The sequence below is a fragment of the Chlorocebus sabaeus genome, chromosome 11 (genome assembly GCF_047675955.1).
Source record: "Chlorocebus sabaeus isolate Y175 chromosome 11, mChlSab1.0.hap1, whole genome shotgun sequence".
In the NCBI taxonomy this organism is placed as follows: Eukaryota; Metazoa; Chordata; class Mammalia; order Primates; family Cercopithecidae; genus Chlorocebus; species Chlorocebus sabaeus.
Genome location: NC_132914.1, coordinates 107,312,080 through 107,329,136, shown reverse-complemented (window position 1 = coordinate 107,329,136; position 17,057 = coordinate 107,312,080). Strand labels below are relative to the sequence as shown.

The window sequence follows — 17,057 nt, the reverse complement described above, 5'->3', positions numbered from 1 at the left end:
GGAAAATACATATGGAGCTGTTAAGTCACGTGCTGGGGATGCTGAAAGAAATGATTTTTATTCTTTTCCTTAAATAACTCTGTATAGCTTTAATTATTGCTAAGAACATGATTTTACTTTTATATGAAAAAGTAATAAACAATAGTTATTTCATAGAAACTAAAAATTATCAGATTGCATACTCAAAAATATAAACAGGCTGGGTGTGGTGGCTCATGCCTATAATCCCAGCATTTTGGAAGCCTGAGGTGGGAGGACTGCTTGAGCCCAGGAGTTCGAGACCAGCCTAGGCAACAGTAGACTCCGTCTCTACTTTAAAAAATTAAATGAATAAAATAAAATATGAATATTTCAGTTTTTTCCTACATATTAGCAATTATACATAATTATTCCATTTAATTACATATAATTTCTAGAACTGCTCCTAAGAAAATAAACATACAACTTTTCAAAATGCTATTCTAATTCTAGATGACTATAAAAGATTTAGATAAATTTAAGTTAGACGTCTTTCATTGTTGATATGGTTTGGATCTCTGTCCCTGCCCAAATCTCATGTCAAACTGCTACCTCCAATGTTGGAGGTGGGGCCTGATGGGAGGTGACTGGATTGTGCGGGTGAAATTCTCATGAATGGTTTAGCCCCATTCTCTTGGTGCTGTTTTCATGATAGTGAGTTCTCATAAGATCTCGTGGTTTAAAAGTGTGAGGCCCCTCCCCCCACCCCCTTGCCGCTCTAGCCGTGTGATATGCCTGCTCCCTCTTTGCCTTCTGCCATGATTGTAAGCTTCCTGAGGTCTCCCTAGAGGGTGAGTAGATGCCTGCATCATGCTTCCTGTATAGCCTGTAGAATCATGAGCCAATTAAGCCTTTTTTCTTTAGAAATTACTCAGTCTCAGGTATTTCTTTACAGTAATGCGAGAACAGACTAATCCAGTGGTGATGCTCTAATATTCAAACAGCTGTTAATATTCAAATTTAGAAAAAAATGCAAGTACCATACAAAGGAAATATACTCACACTTCCCTATAAAATTTCCTAATAGTTGAGGGTTGTCCATTAAAGTAAGTTACGTATTTTTAAGTATTCCTGCTCTTTAAAAGTGTCATAATGTATTTTTGTAGTTTCAAGTATTAAATATAATTAAACAAGTTAAAAAAATAAATAGTATTAAAAATAGAGAACAGTGAATGTCAAATGGTGGAGGCCACCTGATCTGAATTTGTAGAGGGCATTCACCTTCTGACAATTTATGTTTAAAGCAGTGGTTAGAACTAGTTTCCAAGTAATGGTATTTGATCACTTCTCATAAACGATGCCTCCTCACAGTGCAAGTTCATTAACCTAAAGTTAACTTGTTACCACTCGTGGGCAGACTCTGAGCTTTTACCTGGACACAGAAGAGTATGACTTCATATTTATAGCTGTAACATCCATGTGATTTAAAGAAAAAAATCTCCTCTGGCTGAATTTGAGGATTTCAGCTTAAACTGCTTTTTCTCCTTCTCCCCTGCCTCCAGTTATGGCTAAATAAGCAGCATAAATTAAACAAAAACCTTTGTAGGTCATTTTTTTTGGGAGGGGTGGGAGACAGGGTCTCACTCTATCACCCAAGCTGGAGTACAATGGCACGATCATGGCTTACTGCAATCTTGACCTGCTGGGTTCAAGCAATCCTCCCACCTCAGCCTCCCGAGAATCTGGGGCTACAGGTACATGCCACCAAGCTCAGCTAATTTTTTTATTTTTTGTAGAGACAGGGTCTTGCTGTTAGCCAGGCTGGTCTCGAATTCCCGGGCTCAAGTGATCATCCTCCTGTCTCAGCCTCCCAAAGTGCTGGGATTACAGGCATAAGCCAACACAACTGGCCTATATGTCACGTTGTAATTCTCTTTTGAAGAATCGTATCAATAAGATAATAATGCTAATTTGTTTTCTATATTACCCAAGTAAAATATTCAGGGTTCTAACTAGCACATGTGAATAAGATAGAATACTAAAAGTATCATAAAGTCAAATTCACTTACTTGACATTTTTGACGCAACTGTCGTAGCTCTTTTATAACTGAGGCAAGAGCTGACTTCTTTTCAGATACCAGTGAATTCAGTTTTTTCACCTGTTTTTTAAACAAAAAATGTAACATCTAAAAAAGAATTCAAAAGAAGAAAAATACTACATACATAAAGATATTAATTTCAGTGTTAAATATGAGTAAAAAACTATAAATTATGTCAGTTCCAAACAACAGAGAAGTGCTTTAGAAAATCCTGATTCCTCAGCAAGGTGGAATACTAGACTATTTAATCATTCAAAATGTCAATTCTCAAGACTGTAAACCATTATGGGAAAATCTTCATAATCAAACATTGAATAAATAAAATAAATTATAAAATTGCCTTATACAACTCTAATCATGATGTATTATTTATGTAGGCATAAAAATATACACAAATATAGATGGAGTGACATTCAAAACACTACAGTATAGTCCAAATAGCATAAGTAATGATCCATCAGAATGGACACCAGTCAGAGAGATGAACAGGGTCTATTCTCTTTTGAGACAGAGTCTTGCTTGGTTGCCCAGGCTAAAGTACAATGGCGTGATCTTGGCTCATTGCAACCTCTGCTTCCCAGGTTAAAGTGATTCTCATGCCTCAGCCTCCTGAGCAGCTGGAACTACAGGCATGCAACACCACGCCCAGCTAATGTTTGTGTTTTAGTAGGGATAGGGTTTCACCATGTTGGCCAGGCTGGTCTTGAACTCCTGACCTCAAGTGATCAGCCCACCTCAGGCTCCCAAAGTGCTGGGGTTACAAGTGTGAGCCACCGTGCCCAGCCTATACAGGGCCTTACATGCTAACCCTTTTAGGAGTTAGATTGTGATGAGATCCAGAGGGTTCTGGGGGAATGGCCAATGTGGGCAAGGCAACTGGAGGGGGGTACTCTGAGGGTTTGGGGCAGCTATTTACCAACAAGTAATATAAGATTTCAACATTTTAATGCCTGGTGAAAGTGTACTAGTACATCCTGATTAAATACCAGTCCTGAAAATGAAAAGATTCTAAGAACATACACAACAATTAAATAATTCTATTAGGGTGGTATGATCTGGGAAAACTTATTTTTCTTCTTAAATATTTATTTAATGTTATATAACTTTTGCACATTAAAAAAACAGAAAATGCATAAACAATTAGAATTTAAACAACCTTACTAGAATGAAAAAAATTTAAGAGATTGATAAAGACAGATAAGACCGGGCGCAGTGGCTCATGCCTGTAATCCCAGCACTCTGGGAGGCCAAGGCAGGTGGAGCACCTAAGATCGGGAGTTTGAGACTAGCCTGGCCAACATGGTGAAACCTGTCTCTACTAAAAATACAAAAATTAGCTGGGCATGGTGGCACACACCTGTAGTCTCAGCTACTCAGGAGGCTGAGGCATGAGAATCACTTGAAACCCAGAGGCAGATGTTGCAGTGAGCCAAATTCATACCACTGCACTCTAGCCTGGGCAATAGAGCGAGACTCTGAAAAAAAAAAAAAGATGAAAGAATATAATGTGCAGAAATTAACAGGTGAATGTTTCACTGAAAATAAAAATGAAACACCTGCCTTCTAGCTACACAATAAAAGAAAATTTAAATAAAAGTATCATCACCATTTCAGACATATCATCCAATGTTCGTCCTTTCATTTCATCAACTTCACTCTTCAGTGCAGATACTCTTTCTAGCTCTTCCTGGGTGTAACTATATCCGGATATACCCTTTTTCTCCTCCATAGTTTGCTATAAGTGAAAAATAAAAAGGCCACAAAACGTGTCAAAACCTTGCTGGCTCCCATAAGAAATATACAAATTTCATACATAACAAAAAATTGTAAATAGAATTAGTTTAGAATCGTAAAGGACAATCTTCGTGGACTTCAATTATTAGTTCATTCAATTACAAGCCTTTATATATTATAAACCTATGGTATCTTCAGGTACATAGGAAGTATTTCTAATTGTAGACTTTATAATAATGTTATGTACTTAGCACAGAACCTAAAACATAGGATACATTCAATAAACATTTGATGAAAGAATGAATTCTCAAATGATTAGCTGTACTTGCATTTGTTCACTCATCCAATATTTATTATATATTTAAATGTGCCAAGCACAGTTCTAGGCACCAGGTATACAGCGGCAAATAGAACAGGAAAAAAAGATCCCTTCCCTCACAGAGCTTACTACTAGTGGGAATAAATAAGCAATATGTAAATAAGTAAATAAATAAATATAGTATAACCACAAGGTGGTTAGAGAAGATGATCCTGAGAAGATGACATCTGAGCAAAGTCCTGTAGGAAGTGAGGGAATCAGCAAGTGCAAAAGCTGGGAGCAAACTTGGCCAGTTCAAGAAACAGTAAGGAGGTGCAGTGAGAATAAGGTGGGGATAAAGGAGGGGTTACATGTTGCTCAGCTGGTTTGCTAGGTCTCAGTGTATCTCTACTGTCCCTTGCACTCCCTAAAAAGTATCCTAGTTTAGATAATAAGTTATATTGTTATCTTATTTTTAAGCCGATGAAACAGCTTTGTTTTATTTAACATGAGATGGGAGGCTGTTGAAAGGTTCAGAGTTAGGGCAATTTAAAAATGATCACTTTAACACCCGTGCTGAGATCAGGCTAGGTAGGAGCAGGGAGAACAATTAGAAGACCGTCTCAATAGTTCAAGTTAGAGAAAATGGTAGCATGAATCAGGGTGGTGGTGACAGAAGTAATGAGAAATGGTTCTTTTGAAGGCAGATCCAACAAGATAATGTGAAAATTAGATGTAGGGATGTGAACAAAAGTAAGGGATAAAGAATGAGTTCAAGGTTTCTGACTTGAGAGACTAACAGGATGAAGCTTCCATTTGTTGAGATGAAGAAGAATGGGGACTTGTTTGAGGAGGTGGTGCAGATCAGAAGTTTATTTTTGGACATGTTAAAAATTTGAAATATATATTAGGTATCAAAATGGAGAGGTCAAGATGTTATATGTGTAAGACTGGAATTAGGCCAGGCCTGGTGGCTCACACCTGTAATCCCACCACTTTGGAAGGCTGAGGCAGGCGGATCCCCTAAGATCAGGAGTTTGAGACCAGACTCGCCAACATGGCAAAATCTTCTCTCTACTAAAAATATAAAAATTAGCCGGATGTGGTGGTGGGCACCTGTAATCCCAGCTACTTGGGAGGCTGAGGCAAGAGAATCACTTGAACCCGGGAGGTGGAGGTTGTAGTGAGCCGAGATTGCACCACTGCACTCTGGCCTGGGCAACAGAGTGAGACTCCATCTCAACAAAAAAAAAAAAAAAAAAAAAAAAACCAACTGGAATTAGAGGAGAAATCTAGGCTGGAGATATAAATTGGTGAGTTGTCACAATATAAGAGGGGGCCTTTACAACCATGAGACAGGATAAGATCACCAAGGAAGTAAAGATAGGAGATCCAAGGGCTACGCCTAGGGAACCCTAACATTTAAACTTTAAAGAAATGATAAGAAATCAGCAACGGAATAGGAATAGGAGTGTTAGTTTGGAAGAAAAACCAGGGAAGTGTAGTGTCTTAGAAGACAGAAGAAGTTGTTTTACAGGAAGGTGGAGTGATCAACTATGCTAAATGCTGCTACTAGGTCAAGTAAGAAAGGGACTAATAATTAATCATTGGATTTGGCAATGTGAAGGTATTAGTGACCTGACAAAAGACTTTTTTTTTTTGAGATGGAGTCTCGCTCTGTTGCCCAGGCTGGAGTGCAATGGTGCAATCTCGGCTCACTACCACCTCCGCCTCCTGAGTTCACGCCATTCTCCTGCCTCAGCCTGCCGAGTTGCTGGGACTATAGGCACTTGCCACTACGCCCGGCTAATTTTTTGTATTCTTTAGTAGAGACGGGGTTTCACTGTGTTAGCCAGGATGGTCTCGATCTCCTGATCTCGTAATCTGCCCGCCTTGGCCTCCCAAAGTGCTGGGATTACAGGCGTGAGCCACCGTACCTGGCCTTTTTTTTTTTTTTTTTTGAGACAGAGTCTCGCTCTGTCACCCAGGGTGGAGTGCAGTGGCATGATCTTGGCTCACTGCAGCCTCCGACTCCCGGGTTCCTGACCTCGTGATCCACCCACCTTGGCTTCCCAAAGTGCTGGGATTACAGGCGTGAGCCACCGTGCACGGCCTGACAAAAGATATTTCAGTGGAATGGTAAGTGTGAAAACTGTATTGAAGAGAGTGCAGAAGAGAATGAAAGAACCAAAAGGAAAGAAAGACAAGGAAAGGCAGAATGGAAGAAGAGTTAAGATTTTGGCCTGTCAGTGGGAGTGGGACCTAAAGAGAATTAGCCCCAAATTCTGTATGCAGTTTCCTCTTTAGGCATTACCAAATCTTAGGATATGCACAAGCAGAGTAAGACTCTCAAAAACCAAGTGGGAATCAGTAGATGGGTTATTAAAGAGCTGAGCAAAGATTGTAGCAGTCTCACAGTACTAGAGAGATAAAGGTAGGAATTCAAGACTTGCCAGGGTGCACGGGCTTTGGTAAATGCCTCACATTATCAACTGAAAACCTAGAAGGTCTACTCCTTAGAAGGGCTATAACCTAGGAGTAAGACCTACATCCTTGGAGTAAGGACCACTTCCTAAAGTCTCTACCACAGGTATAAGAACTGTATCTTTGGATTAAGAGAAAACTGGAGAAATACCAGCTTAAGGAAAAAAAAACAAACAAAAAAACCTACTCTCAACTTGATCAAGGTAACTTTCCAGAAAAAAAATTAAATCCTCCTTATAGAAAAACAAATATAGTCAGAGCTTCTAAAATTTAATGACACTTTATACCCAACATTCAATAAAAAATTAAAAACAAATATAGTCAGAGCTTCTAAAATTTAACAACACTTTATACCCAACATTCAATAAAAAATTAAAAACAAATATAGTCAGAGCTTCTAAAATTTAATGACACTTTGTACCCAACATTCAATAAAAAATTAAAAACAAATATAGTCAGAGCTTCTAAAATTTAATGACACTTTACACCCAACATTCAATAAAAAAATTACTAAGTAAGCAAAGTAATAGGCCCAAATGAATGAAAATCAAGAGAAAAAATACATGGCCAGAAACAGTGGCTCATGCATGTAATCCCATCACTTTGGGAGGCCGAGAAGGGCAGATCACTTAAAGTCAGGAGTTCAAGACCAGCCTGGCCAACATGGTGAAATTCTGTCTCTACTAAAAATACAAAAAATTAGCCGGGTGTGGTGGTGGGTGCCTGTAGTCCCAGCTACTCAGGAGGCTGAGGTGGGAGAATCACTTGAACCCAGGAGGCAGAGGTTGCAGTGAACCAAGATCACACCACTGCACTCTAGCCTGGGTGACAGAGTGAGACTCTGTCTCGAAAAAAACAAAAACAAAAACAAAAAACAGACAACAGAAATAGGTGCTCAAATAAATTTCAGACATGAACTTTAAAATAGCTGTGATTAATATATTCAAGAAAATAAACAAAAAGTTGAAGAATGTTACAAATAACTGCAATCCATAAAATTGAATCATATGGAAATTCTAAAACTGAGAAATATAATAATTGATATTAAGAATTCAACAAATGAATTAAATAACAGATGAGACACACAAAAAAGAAGAAGATTAATCAACTGGAAAATAGCACAGTAGAAAAAAATACAGATTGAATCACAGAGAGGAAAAAAATAATAGAAAATGAAAAAAAGAAAAAGAAAAACACTAAGCCCATAAGAAATACATGGAAAATGGTGAAAATGTCCAACATGCATGTAGTTGGAGTTAAAGTAAAAGAGGACAGAATAAGATTGTAGTAATAATTGAAGAAATACTGGGCTGGGCATGGTGGCTCATGCCTGTAACCCCAGCCTTGGGAGGCTGAGGCAGGTGGATCATTTGGACCTAGGAGTTCAAGACCAGCCTGGGCATCATGGCAAAATCCTGTCTCTAAAAAAACTACCAAAAATACACACACACACACAAAGGCTGGGCATGGTGGCTCAGGCCTGTGGTCCCAGCTGCTTAGGAGGCTAAGGTGGGAGAATTGCCTGAGCCCAGGAAGTCGAGGCTGCAATGAGCTGAGATCACACCACTGCACTCCAGCCTGGGGAACAGAGTGAGACCCTGCCTTTAAAAAAAAAAAAAAGAAAAAGAAAGAAAGAAAGATGTAAATAAATAAATAAACATGGCTGAGAACTTTTCAAAAATGAACAAAGACATCCAGCCACATATTCAAGAAGCTTCACAGACCCTAAGCCAGGTGAATAAAAAAGAAAATCATACCTAGAAAAGTCATAGTAAAACTACTGAACAACCAAACACAGAGAGATCTTAAAAACAACCAGAGAATAACAGACTACCTTGAAAAAAAAACAAGATGTACAGTTGATGTTATGAAATAAATAATGGAAGCCAGAAGAAAATGGAATTAAATCTTTAAAGTGCTGAAAGAAAATAGCTGCCAACCAAAAATTCTACATTCAGTAAAAATGTGTTTCAAAATGAAGGTAGAACACAGGTGTCTTAAGAAAAACAAAAACTGAGATTTCAGCAGACCTGAACTAAATGAAATACTTAAGGTGAGCTCATTAGGCAGATACCAATAGAAGAAAGATGATGAAGGAAGAAAAGAAGAACCATGAAAAGAGTAAACAGGTAGATAATCTAGAATAATATTGAATATAATATCATGTACGATTTAAATTCTATCTAGGCCCAGGCACAGTGGCTCACACCTGTAATCCTAGCACTTTGGGAGGCTGAGGTAGGAGGATTGCCTGAGCCCCTGAGTTTGAGGCCAGCCTGGACAATACAGTGAGACCCCATTTCTGAAAAAAAAAAACCACACAAAAATTAGCTGGGTGTGGTAGTGCATGCCTGTAGTCCAGGTACTTGGGAGGATCACTTGAGCCCAGGAGGTTGAGGCTGCAGTGAGCTCTGACTGTACCACTACATGACTGTACCACCAGACTGTTCTACAGCCTGGGCAACAGAACAAGACCCTTTCTCAAGAAAACTGTACTTAGAATTAAAAAAATATTATCAACAATAGCACTAAATACGGGAAGGTGGTAAACAAAGTTAAAGTGTTTTAGGTTCTTGCATTGCCCAGGACACGGCAAAAGTAAAAATTTAGTGAAGACTGGCTGGGCGTGGTGGCTCACACCTGTAATCCCAGCACTTTGGGAAGCTGAGGCGGGCGGATCACAAGGTTGGGAGATCGAGACCATCCTGGCTAACATGGTGAAACCCTGTCTCTACTAAAAAAAAATACAAAAATATAGCCGAGTGTGGTGGCACACTCCTGTGGTCCCAGCTACTTGGGAGGCTGAGGCAGGAGAAACACTTGAACCTGGGGGGTGGAGGTTGCGGTGAGCTGAGATCATGTCACTGCACTCCGGCTTGGGCAACAGAGAGAGACTCTGTCACAAAAAAAAAAAAAAAAAAAAAAAAAAAAAATTAGTGAAGACTGTAATCAGTCAAGGGTGTATATTGTAATCTCTGGCATAAGCACTAGAGTGCAATCACTCACTGGCTAAATGGAACTAAGGACTCTATCACTGTGGCAGGTAGAGTACTGACAGTCCCGGGTATGTTGTAGCAGTGCAACGAATAAGACTTTCACTTGTGGTGAATTGGGGAAGAAGAATACAGGTGGATGGGGATTGTAGTGGCAAGCAAAATTTTATGGCTCAGATTGCTTTCAAGAGAGTTGGCTGAGGGGAACAGAGCTGACTGACATCCATAGCTGCTGCCCCTTTGGGTTCATCACCATGTTTGCACCAACGCTATGCTTCCCTGGAGCTGCTCTCAGCCAATGACTGAGCACAGCAGTAGTACTAGTGTTGGCCCAGTCCTGCCTGACAAGGGACTCCTCTGATAGGTGACTGGCTCAGGAACTCTTCATTAACCTGACCAAAACTTTCTCAGAGTTGTGCTGAAGTTTGAGGCTATTTCTAACCAATCTTCCTTCCTTTGCCCTCTCCTTTCACAGGTGTCAGACCTGGATCAGAGCCTGAAGGCTTTCCCTGCCTCCTCCTGCTCCCTTCCCTTTATCCTTCTTAAGTGTGTCCTTCAGTAAATCTCTTATACACGTAATCCCATCTCAATGTCTGCTTCTTGGAGGATCTGAACTGATACAAAGATGTACTAGACAGTGTAATGTTTCTGGCATTTGAGGAGAAATAGTAACTATAAGGACTATGGAATTGGGGTGGCTATCACTAATCTCCACTGATGGTTGAAGAGATAATGGGCTCAAATCCATTAATTTGTAATTTAAAGCAAAGTGATCAAGTTAGAGAACCTCCTTAAGAGCTTTAAAGAAACCCTCATTTCCCATGGCTAAAGGGCAGAGGGAGCTGAAAACCAGGCACAGGACTTAATTTTAAGACTGGCAAAACTCCAGAGAAAGTTGAATTCTTAGTCTAGGCAAATATTCTATGCCAAAGTCAGGGAAGAAAAGAGAAGAAAAAGGGTGCTGAGTCTGGGATGTGGGTATATGGATAGACCCACTTGAGGACCTTGAATCCCCAGATTATCCTGCATCCTCTGGGCAGTGGCAAATGGCTCAGCTTGTCGGTCAAGGCCCTGGAAGATGCAAGACAGCAAGGACAAGGAGGTCCAGGAAAGAGGCATGTGGATGAACCTATGGGTGTAGACACTAAGTATAAAGATCTTTTCATTACATGGAAACCAGAAAATGTCTACTGCAGAAGAGGCACTGAACAACTAAGTGGAAAGGATGATATGGCCAGCAGATGTCAGCCAGCCTCTGACATTGGCCCACACAGTGCTTAAACAATGGACTCACAAACAGAATGGCTTTGTTGGTAGAGATGGAAGTTATGTATGAGCCAAACAGCATGGGTTCTCTCTCAACCATGCTCATCTAGCTACTGCCAATATCAAACATCTGACCCGCCACCAACAGAAACCAATCCTGAGCTCTGGGTATGGAATCATCCCTTGAGGAAACCAACCCCCTATTTTGTGTCAATTTAATAACATCAGACTCTTTCTGCCCTGAAAAGGGTGACATTTCATCCTTAATGGGACTGATCCATATTCTGGGTATAGGTTTGTCTTTCTTGCCCATTGTACTTCAGCCAGCAGTACTATCCAAGGGCTAAGAGCATTCAGTCTACTGATGTAGAATCTCACATAATATCACCTCAAACCAAGGGATACACTTTACAGCAAAGGAAGTATGATAGCTTTCATATGACCATATAATTCAGTAATTTTACCACATACTACACTATCTGGAAAGCTGATGGCCTGACAGAATAGTGGACCAGTGTCTTAAACGTAAGGCCCCAGCTTGGAACTGGATGGCCTATGAAAATGAGTTCTACCTTTAGGATGGGGTGTACACCTTAAACCAATGCCCATGACATGGTGCTATGTTCCCAATAGAAAGCATAGGTCTCAGAACTATGAGATGAAAGTATAGGTGTCACCACTAACCACGATCCCCATTGATCCACTTTAGGGAATTATGCTTCCCTTCCAGACAACTTTAGGCTCTGTGGGTAGAGGTGTTCTGGTTGCCAGAGTGGGCATGCTTCCATCAGAAGGCACGTTAAGAGGCCCTTGACATTTAATGTTCTGACTACCATCTGGTCACTTGGGCTCCTCATGTCAATAGACTAGCAGGCAAAGAAAGCAGGATATCATAAGGCTATATAGATGCTGCTATATAATAGGGACAGAAAGAAATATATTTAGGACTCAGATGATCCATTAGGGCATATCTTAGTATTCCCATGCCCAGTTTTAACTGTAAATGGGGAAGTATAGCAACCATGGCCTGGGAAGGGCATGATTACTAGAGTCTCACACTTTTCAAGGATGAGGAACTGGGTCATCCCACCAAGTAAGTCATCTAAACCAGAAGAGGTGCTAGCTGAGGTGAGGGAACTCTAGAATAGACAGTAAAGGAAGGAGATGTTGAATATCCGTTATGTCCTTGGAACCAAATGTAGCAATGAGAGTTTCCATTTGTCTCTCTTTCCATCTTTCTCCTATAAGTTTTCCTAGAAATTGTGACCAACCAGAATCCTATGGAAGCTATAGCTGGGTGGAGTAAATTTAATGTGACAAACAAGTAGATTCTACTAGTGCAAGGGGTGAACTGTAGTAGATGCTGCTGATGCCCCACTCAGACCTCATTTGCAAACTGTTATGAGTGTTGACTGCTAAATAGCTTCATAGTTACACTCTTCTCCAGAGAGTGCCCTCAGCCAAATGGGAGGTGTCTCGCCTAAGAGGTTATACCTGAGCACAGCCAAATGACTGACTGCCATGGGGTACAAAAGGCCAGCCCCCTTGCATCAAGGTGGAATCAACTCCAGTGCAACTTGTTCCAAAGTTGATCATGGGATCAGAATGAAGCCAACTCCAGTTCAGACCATGTCTTTTTCTTGCTTGGCTTTTTTCTGTTGCCTCATCTGCTTCCCTCACTCCCCTCCTTCCGAAGGTACTCCCTCAATAAATCACTAGCACAAAGAATTCCCTTCTCGAGCTCTGCTTCTAGGAACCCAACTTAAGAAAAAAAATATAAAGCAAAAACTGATGGAACTAAAAAAAGCAACAAAGCAATAATTATAGTTAGAGATTTTTAACACACTTATCTCAGTAACTGATGGAACAGGCAGACAAAAAATCAACAGGAATATGGAAGATGTGAATATCATGGCTAACATACTGACTGAATTGACATACTTAGAATACTATTCCCGGCCAGGCGCAGTGGCTTATGCCTGTAATCCCAGCACTTTGGGAGGCCAAGGTGGGCAAATCACGAGGTCAGGAGATCAAGACCATCCTGGCTAACACGATGAAACCCCATCTCCACTAAAAATACGAAAAATTAGCCAGGCGTGATGGTGGGCACCTGTAGTCCCAGCTACTCAGGAGGCTGAGGCAGGAGAATGGTGTGAACTTGGGAGGCGGAGCTTGCAGTGAGCCGAGATTGCACCATTATACTCCAGCCTGGGTGACTGAGCAAGATTCCGTCTCAAAACAACAACAACAAAAAAGAATACTATTCCCAACAACTGCAGAATATACATTCCTTTCATTGCACATGAAACAATTACCAAAACAGACCATACACTGGGCCATAAGGCAAGACTACAAATTTCACAGGACTGAAATCAGAGTGTGCTCTCTGGTCACAGTGAAAATAATCTAGAAATTCATAATAGAAAGGTAACTAGAAAATCCCCCAAATGTTTGATTTTAAGCCATAACCAAAAGGTCAAAGAAATCACAATACAAATTAGAAAATATTTTGAAGTAAACAATAATGTAGTTACTACTATCAGTTTTAAAATTAGTGCTGCTAGAATCCATGTTGATTCACAGTAAATTTTCAACCTTAAGTTCCCTAAAAGCAAATAATATTCATCAATACGAGACAGTTCATACTGCCAGTTAAAAGGAAACACAACAGGTTGAAATTGCACTTACCTCTACCAGATTATTGCTAGCTAGTAAACCAGCACCCAGATGAAACAGTTTCCCCATTGGTGAAAGAAAAAATAAAAGCCAAATGAAGAAAACGCTGAGGAACTAGCATCCACAATTAGAACAACCTTGCTGTTGGACTACTTTGGGTTTAACTCTTCTCAGACAACCAAGGCACAAACACATAAGGAATAAGCCTGGAAGCAGACTTCCACACAGCACTTTCCTGGATATTTCTTTCTAAAGCTTCTTGGAAGTGGCTGCTTAGAAATTCCTGCCCAGCAGGCCATGATAAAAAAAAATTTTACAGTCACTCTCTTGGTATGATAATTTTACTCATATTAACTAACCAAAAGAAAAAACCTACTTGGAATTCAAGTTATGCTATTAATAACCCCAAAGTCAGCACACACACAAAAGCCAGTGCTTACTGCTACATTAGAAATAAATGAATCAACTTATATGACATGTCTGTAATTAAGCAGAGAAAAGTAATACTTTTATAATTTTTCCAGTAAAAACAATGACCTCAGTATAAAGCTGCAACCCATAAATCTCCTGGCATTTGTATTTATAGTAGCCCAAGAAAATACCATATTACCAGTTGTTGTTGAATATTTTCATGACGTTGCTTAAGAAGTTCTTCAGTCCTCTGCAAAAGACCGAATTCAGCTTTAAGTTCAGCTATTATCTGATGTTTCTTTTTGAAAACTGTACTCTTGCTTCGAAGTTTACTGACATATCGTTTGAACTGTAAAAGAAACACAGTATGTAATCCAATGAGTAGAAAAGTAGTAGCTAAATATCATACATCTGTATAAACTCAATGTATTAACATTTTTTCTTTTCTACTTCCCAACATGTGTCACACATATATAATTTCGTTTTATTATAAGACTTTATATAATTATATAATAACTTAATAATTTAGTTTTATTAGAAAACTTCTCAAGCCCCACCTTCCTGTCTTCATCCCTACCCAGGTTAAACTCCTGTTACTTATTTGCAGAGCCTATTCAGTTCTGTGTAACGATTGCCACCATTTTAAATTTCAGTTCAGTATTTGTTTTCCCCACTATTCCTTAAGCTTGATGAGGGCAGGACCTGCAAGTATCTTGCTCTAAGCAACTCTGCATTGTATCCTTTGTATCTGACACAGTGCCTAATATATAATAGATAATAAACAGTACTTACCAAATGAATTCCTATATTTATTTATTTATTTTTTTGAGACCAAATCTCACTCTGTCACCCAGAGTGTTTAAATATTTTGTGTTTTTAATTTTTGACTCATTATATGTACATATATATGTATATATTATGTGTATATGTATATGTATACATATAAAATATTTATGTGTATATATATGTATGCATGTGTATATATATATATATTTCGAGATAGGATTTGCTCTGTTGCCCAGGCTGTAGTGCAGTGATGGGATCACAGTTCATTGCAGCCTTAACCTCCTGGGCTCAAGCAATTCTCCTGCCTCAGCCTCCTGAGTAGGAGGCCCACAGGTGCTGAGCAACACGCCTGGCTAATTTTTGCATTTTTTGTAAAGATGGGATTTCACTATGTTGCCCAGGCTGGTTCAAAGTCCTCGACTCAAGTGATTCACCCGCCCTGGCCTCCCAAAGTGCTGGGATTACAGGCAGGAGTCACCGTGCCTGGCCTTAAATATTCTAAATCCTTATATAAAAGCTATTCATTTTAGACTTTACAAATAAGGATTAGGAAAACAGAAACACAATCTTATAAAAATAAAAAGGTTTAAAAAAGAAGAAAAAGGAGGAGATAATGACCACAATTCTGGTTGTGGTTTTATCATGGTATATCTCATGTACTGTACTATTTTGGTAGCAGTCCATTGGACTACTGGGACTAATATAGCCAACCAGAACCATCAACACTCGTAGCTACTATTTATCACTTAAGAAATGTACTGTGACTATATATTGCTATCAGACATCTGAGACACTGGGATGGTACCCATCCCAAATGTTAAAAAGCTAAGAATATTCCAAGTTAGTGAAAACTCGTAGTTATCTAATTTATCTATTTACCTACCCATGATATCAAAGTTATAACTAATAATGGAAAAAAGTTACAACTCTAATGGAAACACCCCATTATTAAGTAATACCAACTAGAGTTTGGAAGAGCAAACAAAGTAGCATAATATTTAAAGGAATTCAAGGCTGGGTGTGGGGGCTCACGCCTGTAATCCCAATACTTTGGGAGGCCAAGATGGTTGGATCACTTGAGGTCAGGAGTTCGAAACCAGCCTGGCCAACATGGTGCCTGCCCCTCCTTCAATGGTGAAACCCTGTCTCTACTAAAAATATAAAAATTAGCTGGGCATGGTGGTGCTCACCTGTAATCCCAGCTACTCAGGAGGATGAGGCAAGAGAATCGCTTGAACCCAGAGGCACAGGTTGCAGTGAGCTGAGATCACACCACTGCACTCCAGTCTGGCGACAGAGTGAGACTCAGCCTCAAAAGAAAAGAAAAGAAAAGAAAAGAAAAGAAAAGAAAAGAAAAGACAAGAGAGGAGAGGAGAGGAGAGGAGAGGAGAGGGGAGAAAAGAAAAGAAAAAGAAAGAAGGAAAGAAAAAGAAAGGAAGGAAGGAAGGAAGGAAGGAAGAGAAAGAAAGAAAGAAAGAAAGAAAGAAAGAAAGATTTCTTTGTATAATATTACAATATCATATACATAATTTTTGAGATGGAGTCTCACTCTGTTGCCCAGGCTAGAGGGCAATGGCATCATCTTCGCTCACTGCAACCTCTGCCTCCCAGGTTCAAGTGATTCTCCTGCCTCAGCTTCCTGAGTAGCTGGGATTAGGGGCACCCACCGCCATGCCTGGCTAATTTTTGTATTTTTAGTAGAGATGGGGTTTCACTATGTTGACCAGGCTGGTCTTGAACTCCTGGCCTCAAGTGATCCACTGGACTCGGCCTCAAAAGTGCTGGGATTACAGGCGTGAGCCACCGTGCCTGGCCTACAATACCATAGTTTTACTGTACCTTTTCTAAGTTTAGGTCTATTTAGATAAACAAATAATACCTACCACTCTGTTACAGTTGCCTACAGTATTTAGTATAGTAACATGCTGCACAAGTTTGCAGCCTAGGAGCAATAGGCTATGGCATACAGTCTAGTTGTGTAGTAGGCTATATCATCAAGGTTTGTGTAAGGTCTATGATGTTCACACAACAACAAAACTGCCTAACAGTGCATTTCTCAAAATGTATCCTTGTCATTAAGCAATGTATGACTGTACAGTATTGCTCAATGTAAGAAGCAAACGCCAGAAGAAAATGCCAGAAATTTCTGATATTTCTGAAACAGAACATAATACTTAAAAAAACACTTCCTCTTCTGTATTAAGACTACTAATAATTTCCAGATTTTTGTACTATATAAAATAATTTTGGCTGGGCAAGTTGGCTCATGCCTATAATCCCAGCACTTTGGGAGGCTGAGGTGGGGGACTGCTTGAGTCCAGGAATTCAAGACCAGTCATGTGCCTGTAG

At 39.7% G+C, this 17,057-nt stretch overlaps 1 protein-coding gene across 9 annotated transcripts in view; it reads right to left on the bottom strand.

Annotated features, from left to right (window-relative positions):
- Positions 1-17,057, bottom strand: part of IFT81 (intraflagellar transport 81) — an 88,896-nt gene that overhangs the window by 21,661 nt on the left and 50,178 nt on the right. For all 9 annotated transcript variants that reach the window (XM_073021090.1, XM_008004676.3, XM_008004680.3 and 6 more), the window contains 3 exons: positions 14,122-14,271; positions 3,664-3,792; positions 2,028-2,117 (listed from right to left, as the gene is read on the bottom strand). In XM_073021090.1, coding sequence (XP_072877191.1) covers positions 2,028-2,117; positions 3,664-3,792; positions 14,122-14,271 — 369 coding nt within the window. The remainder of the gene's footprint in view (positions 1-2,027; positions 2,118-3,663; positions 3,793-14,121; positions 14,272-17,057) is intronic.